The sequence below is a fragment of the Corvus kubaryi genome, unplaced genomic scaffold (genome assembly GCF_017639235.1).
Source record: "Corvus kubaryi isolate FWS band 111438036 unplaced genomic scaffold, C.kubaryi_AGA036_p1.0 134, whole genome shotgun sequence".
NCBI classification, from domain to species: Eukaryota; Metazoa; Chordata; class Aves; order Passeriformes; family Corvidae; genus Corvus; species Corvus kubaryi.
Window position 1 is genome coordinate 12,213,058 of NW_024580668.1, and position 6,878 is coordinate 12,219,935.

Genomic DNA, 6,878 nt, shown 5'->3' on the forward strand with positions numbered 1-6,878 from the left:
TGCAGCCAGGGCCATCCCAAAGTGGTTTATTTATCTTTTTCTAACACTGAGTTTACCATTAAAAGTGCCTGAGAAAGCACAGATAACGCCATATATTTAGTGTAAAATCGGTGATCTTTGGTACTTAGTGTCTGCCATCAGAAAAACCATTTTAATAAATAAATAAATTCAATTTCTTGCAATGCTCAGAATGCAGGGACAAAAGGAGACCTGTACACACCTGGTCACAGACCCCTGAACGTGGCTAGCACAGGATTGTGGCACCTCAAATTTAGAGATTAAGTTCCCTTTAAATAACCCAAAATCTTATTGCTCATCCCTAATCTAGGAACATGATTAATCATTAAATATCACTAATTAGGAATGGGAAACTGCTTCACACATTCCCACAGTCATTGCTGATGGAATGGAAGCCTCCAGGTGAAGCTGCTTTACACATGGCAAGGTGTACCTGCCTAATTACAGAGTAATTAACGAGCCACAGCAGGGCCCATTTCAGTCCTAATCCCCTCTAATCGGCCAGGACAGGGACTGGATCCTTCCTGCTGCTCCCCAGAGCTGCCAGGCCCTGAGGGTCCCTCCTCACCCCATCCTGGGCACTATAAAAAGGCAGGAGGGGGTGATGGGGCATGGTGGGTGTCTGGTTCTTCCTTGCTGGTGGTTTGCTCACATCCTGTAGGTAAAAAAGGTCCTGTTCTGGAATTTGCAGGGGGAATATTCAGGTGTTGGGGTGTGATAACAGCAGGGCAGAGCCTTGAGCTCTGTTTTCCCCCAGTTCTGCTGTTGTTATTTTGTTTGTTTAAGAATTCCTCGGTGGGAAGGAAGGAGGTACCTTGTGCCTCTCCTAAATATATGGATAATATTTGGTCTCTGGGGTGAGGGAAGAACATCCTCCTTGTTCCTTTGATCATCATAAACCACTTGAAACCAGGTAGATTTGCAAGTGGCACAGATCCCCTCCTATGAGGCCATTTCAGGGGTTTCCCCTGAATAGGGAGTAAAGGAACTTCTCTCTTTTATGACCTTAGAGGGGAGCGTCCCCTTGGAAGGGGGATCTCTCCCTAAAGCCTTGGTGTTCCTTGCAGTCCAGCTGCCATGGCCTCTGCTATGCCTGACAAGGAGGAGGTTGTCCAGAGCCCCCCAGAGACGGAGGAGGAGGAGGTAGGTGCTCCCTGCGGGGTGTGGGGAGGTGGCCCTGCTGTGGCTGAGGGGAGCCCTCAAAAAGGAGGAGTTTCCTCTGCTCAGGCGGTGTCCTGCAGCTTCTGGGTGACAACGTATACAGAAATGTGAGCCTAAAGTCCCTGTAGCCTCTTAGGCTAAGCAAAACTGGCTGGTTCTTGGCTAGGAAAGATGTTTCTCTAACTCAAGATTCTGGCTTGCTGCAAGCAGTGCTCCTATGGAAAGATTCCAATGTTCCAGCATCCCTGAGACCTGCTGCTCTTGTGACCAGCAGCATCCCTGCAGGCGAGGGTGAAGCCTGTTAGCTTAAAACCAACTCAGTCCTGCCTGGTGGGGCTTTTCCTGGGACATTGGCTTGTTGGATAATCATTCCAGGTGAACTGGAGATGGGTATGTGGCAGAAGAATTGAGCTTGCCCCCAAACTTGGATGCTCTTTGTGTCAGAGGAAAATTTTCCTGGGGTGGTCCATCATTAATGCCAAAGCTTCCCAGCTCGTGTCACAGCTGAGTTATGGATTTAATTAAGTGTGTGAGCAAGGCAAGAGTTTCTCCCTCAGCCAGGCCAGGTGATTTGGTCACATCTCCCCCCAAACAGGGAATTTCAGGGCAGAACTGCTCAGGGCCATGGTTGGAGCTTCATGGCTGCATTTTTCTTTGCTCTTCCAGGCTGCAGTGAAGGAGTTGGCCGACCTGAGCCTGGTGAGCTCTGCCTGTGATGTGGTTTCTGCTGCTTATGCCTCCACCAAGGAGAGCCACCCCTACCTGAGGTCTGTGTGTGATGCTGCAGAGAAAGGAGTGCAGAGTGTGACCGAGGCCACGGCCAGCTGTGTGCAGCCAGTGCTAGCCACCCTGGAGCCCCACGGTAATGCCCTGGGGAAGGGCAGGCCCCTGCCTGGGAGGGACTCCCTGGCTCCTTCCACACCTGGGAGGAGTGCTGGGATGAAGAAATGCACCTCTCCATCACCACAGTGAAAGGACAGCTCCTGGCTTCTAAATAAGGCTAAAGCTGAGCCCTGATCCCAGCAGTGTGATGGAGACTTGGGGATTGGCTCTGATGCTGACCTCCCTGAAACTGATTTTTGCAAGATGGAACTTGAGGTGAAATTGCAGAAAACCAAGTTTTGATACTTTTTTTGGTTCTCTCTTCAGTTGCTGCAGCGAGTGAGTATGCTTCCAAGGGTTTGGAGAAACTGGGGGAGAAGCTGCCACTCTTTCAAAAGCCAGTGGAACAGGTAAGAATTCAAGGCTATGCTGTCCCTGGCAGGCAGAGGGGCCTGGTTCTTGGGGGGTTTCTAAGCCTGGGAGCAATGTAGGCTCTTGTGTGAGGACCTGAGTGTGCGATGCAAGTTCCTACAAGAGTGAACACTCACCTGACACTGTGCTATTTGTCCTCTTGGTGCAGTTCAGAATTTCGGTGTAAGACACAACCCACTGCATTATCTGCCATTCCTCCTCTTCCCCAGATTCTCTCTGACACGAAGGAGCTGATGTCATCCAGAGTGGCTGATGTGAAGGATGCTGTGAGCAGCAAAGTGCTGGAGGTGATGGATGTTACCAAGGAGGCTCTGCAGAGCAGCATGGGGGATGCCAGACCCACGGTGCCCAGCACTGCTGGGGTGGTTCTGGAGCCTGGAGTGGGACACACAGGTGTCTGTGGAGCAGAGGCTGTGCTGGGGAGAGCAGAAGGTGGCTCTCTCCCTATTGGAAATGATGAACTAGGTAAGGAAGGGGTGTCTGGGGATGGTCAGCCCCATTCCTCACCCCACTACTCTGGAATGGGGCTAATGGGAAGAAGAGAATCCCAGAATGGTTTGGGCTGGAAGGGACCTTAATGCTCATTTTGGGCTTCTCACCATGGGCAGGGACACCTTCCACTCTCCCAGGTTGCTCCAAGCCCTGTCCAGCCTGGCCTTGGACATTTCCAGGGACCCTTGCCCAGCTTCTCTGGGCACCCTGTGCTGGTGCCACACTGGAGAGTACCTGGCTCCCAGTCTGGCATCTCGTGAGCCTGTTACTGTGGCACCTCTGGTGACTCAGGCACTGCCTGTGTCCCCAGCCCAGCTGGCAGTGTGTGAGGAGGGCACAGACGTGGCACCCCTGGAGCAGCAGCGGGAGCAGAGGAGGTACTTTGTGCGCCTGGGCTCTCTCTCGGAGGAGCTTCGCCTCTTTGCCCACCTGCACTCCACAGCCAGGATGAAGCAGGCCTGGCAGGGCATGCAGGGGGCCCTGGCACAGCTCCACTGCATCATCGAGCTGGTAGGTAGAGCCCAGATCCTGGCTGGAGGGGACCAAAGCCTTGGTCTTTTCTCCCCTTCATTGCTGTGCTGAAAAGCTTTGCAATTCCCCAGCCAATCTGTCTGTCTTGACACTCTGATCTTCCCCTGCCACAGATTGAGGTGTTTAAGCAAGGATTTGATCAAAAGCTTCAGGAGGGACAGGAGAAACTACACCAGATGTGGCTGGACTGGAGTAGGAAGTACCTCAAAGAGAGTGGAGATGAAAGCCCTACAGAGCCAGAGGTGCCCTCCTGGGGAGGGAGGCAAAGGGCTCTGGTTATCCCCTTGGGGTTTTTTTTTAATTAAGTGACTTATTCCTGATCTTGTCCTTCTTGCCTCCTCCCAGGAGATGGAGTCTCTGACCCTGCTCATGGCATGCAGGATCACCCAGCAGCTGCACCTCACCTGCTGTGGGGTGGTGGCTGCCATCCAGGGCCTTCCCTGCAGCCTGCAGGACAAGGTGAAACAGGCTCTCACTGCCATCCAGGAGCTGCATGCTGCTTTCTCAGCGGCAAAATCCTTCCAGGATTTGTCCAGCAGTGTCTTGAGCCAGAGGAAGCTGGCTGTGATCCAGGAGTACATGGAGGAGCTGCTGGATTACCTGAAGCACAACACTCCTCTGTCCTGGCTGGTGGGACCCTTCTCCCCCAGGGAGGAGGAGGAACCCTGCCAGGAGGATCGATCCTCCCAGAAGGGGGCAGAGGCAGCAGGAGCTGGGCATCTGGAAACCTCCAGCACCCCCATGTAAAGGAGAAAAGAGTAATTGCTGTTGGCATTAAACCCTCAGTAAGTGTAAAGTGTAGAGAACTGTCTTCCTAAAAGCTGCTGCTACTGGGTCATAACTGCTTAAAATAAAGCTGCTGCATACAAACCCCCTGGCTCTGGTGTCTCTTGGACAAAGACTGTGAGTATTGCTCAGTGGGTGTGAACTGTACTCTTCCCATCTATTCCTCGATGGAATTCCACTGTGCCCTCGGGGATTCAGGAGGTGCAGTCAGTGCTACAGGAAGGATCACAGTAAGCCCTGACATCCTAGGAAGCTCTAATTCCTCCTCTCCCCCGAGCCTGGCGGCCCTGCTGGTCCTGTCCCATGCTTGGGGGAGCTGCCAGAGCCCTGGCATCCCTTGGCATTGCTCCTCCAAGGCTGAGTTCTCCTCCTGTGTTTATCTGCTGCTGCCTGGGGAAGGCTTCAGCTTGGTGGGATGGGAGGTGTGGGAGAGCTGGCCTGGGAGAGCTGTGGCCTCTCTGATGGAGAGGCACCGGGGGTGGGTGACAGGCACTTGCTGTCAGCACTGCCCTCTCCTGACCAGGCGTTTCTGGGGAGCTCAGAGCTCTTCCAGTGCCGTGTCCAGCTCCCTTTGGAAGAGGCTGGGGAGCCCAGTGCCCTCAGACTGGCCAGGAAATGGACCAGGTGCCTGTGGGACTCAGAGATGAAAAGCTCTGCTCCTGGCTTCTCATCCTTCTGTCTTCAAGACCAGAAGTGGAATCTGCTCTCATGTGAGTACTGCTTCTTCCAGAGTTATTTTTTTAATTTAAAGATAATTGAAATTATTCCATGAGGGTCAGAAACAGGGACTGGGGAGGGGGCTTTTTTTGTGGATGGTGAATGTGGGTTTGAAGAGGTGGAACTTCCTCCTCTCTTACGTAAAAGTGATCACTTTTCCAGCAGCACTGCTCCTCCTCCACCCCTGTGTGTCCAGGCTTTGTGCTGAGGCAGGACTGTTTGGGCAGCAATTATTCCTTGATGCAACACAAATCCCTCAGGCAGGAAAGGTTTGGATCCTGATTCCCTGAGCTCAGCATGCCCGGTACCAGACAAGTGTCTTCCTCCTGTAGCAACCAGTTCGTGCTGAAGGCAAAATAATCAGGCAAATGAGGTTGCCAGGCCAAGGTGTTGCTGAGGTGTGAGAGAGAAATTGCAGGGGTCATCCCTCCACTATGTGCTCTCAGGAGAAAAGCTCAGCAGTTCTGCCTCCTGTAACTCCTGCTGAACTGGGGGACTGGGAATTGGGGATATTGGAGCCAGTCCTGCTGCTTGGTGGGAAGTAAACAAGTGTGTTGGCTTCTTACTGGCAAAGTTGTTCCTTACCACCTAGGAATGCCTGAAATTTAAACTTGCCTGACTGTAAAAGTGAATTTTAAGGAATAGCTGGGCATTCCTGCACTTGGTATTGATTTGTCAGTGCAGCATGTCTGATCTGTGTTAGCATAGCACTTATCCCAGCGAATCCTGCTGCTTCTGCCCATGGATCAGTGGGATGTGTTCTTGCATGGCCATTAAACCTATTTACTGTGAACATTCCTGGCTGCTTGTGCCTTGGGCCCACAGCTCGTGGGACCCTGTGTAGCTGCAGCTGGGAACTCCAGTGCTGTGTGTGGCTGGGATCTGCCTCTGCTGGGGCTGCTAATGAACAGCCCAACACCTGTAAAGGCTTTTTAGGCCACGGGGACTGCAGCAGAGGAGCTGCCACAGGCTGAAATGACCTTCTTGTGGCAGCTCCTACAGCTCTGCTTGAAAAGAGGAGGCTTCCCAAGCAGAGCTTGGGGAGTGGAAGCCTCTCCCTGTCTGACTGTTTAACACCCAAAGATTCAGGGAGCCGCGGGGACTTCCTACACCAAGCAAGAAGGAAAACTCTGAGTAGCTGCACATGGGAGTACTTTGACTTTCTCATCTGATCTGTTTTCATCTGTGCTGCAGAGACAGCAGGGGATCAAGGTGGGAAGGAGCTCCGAACGATGAATGCACTGGCTTCCTGCGGTGTTTAAGGCTGAAACTCCTCTGGGCTCTGGGAAAGTATCCAGGTTGTTCTTCGTTGTCTCTGAGCTTTTGCCCGACTCTCCATGCTTATTTTGAGTAATTTTGGATAGAAATGAGCAATGTGTTGGTAATGTGACAGCCCTAAGCAAACACCTTGGCAGGGAAGATGTGCCTTGAGGCACCTCCTCTGGCTCTCAGCAGCCCTTGGGAATGATGCAGTGTTCCTTGCTTCTGGTAATTATTGCCCTGGTGATTGGGTCTCGCCTTCCCCTGCTGCTGCTGTGCCCCCGTGTGCCAGCTCAGTTCTGGGCTGGTTTAAGCTTTAAATGCACTTGCAGGGGCACTTGCTTCTTGTTCCACTTCTGGTGGATGCCACCGTGTCCCTCTGCCAGTTTGCTCAACGTTTTAATTATTTCATTCTCACATTCATGTCCTGCTGATCTTCCTGCAGCCCCTGCTGTTCTCTGCTCAAATGCCTGACCTGGAGGTCAGGGAATGAATGTGCTGGTGTTGGGTGGAGGCCTCCTTGGGCATCACTCCAGCAGGCTCACACTTTTTATGAGTGCAATTAGGAAGCATTAACCAACTTGTTCCATGTTTTCCCACCTGGCAGGGGGAATGGCTTAAGGAGAGTTTCCCAAGCAGCTTTGTTAAGGCAATAGATC

General features: G+C 52.4%; 1 protein-coding gene across 1 annotated transcript; it reads left to right on the forward strand.

Moving 5' to 3' along the window:
• Positions 1-406: 406 nt before the first annotated feature.
• Positions 407-4,274, forward strand: LOC121675694 (perilipin-3-like). The gene is made up of 8 exons (XM_042051347.1): positions 407-420; positions 1,086-1,165; positions 1,853-2,041; positions 2,329-2,411; positions 2,643-2,898; positions 3,236-3,435; positions 3,570-3,698; positions 3,802-4,274. Exons 1-8 carry the CDS (start codon positions 407-409, stop codon positions 4,201-4,203), a joined length of 1,353 nt encoding a protein of 450 aa, XP_041907281.1. The 3' UTR covers positions 4,204-4,274.
• Positions 4,275-6,878: the final 2,604 nt, after the last annotated feature.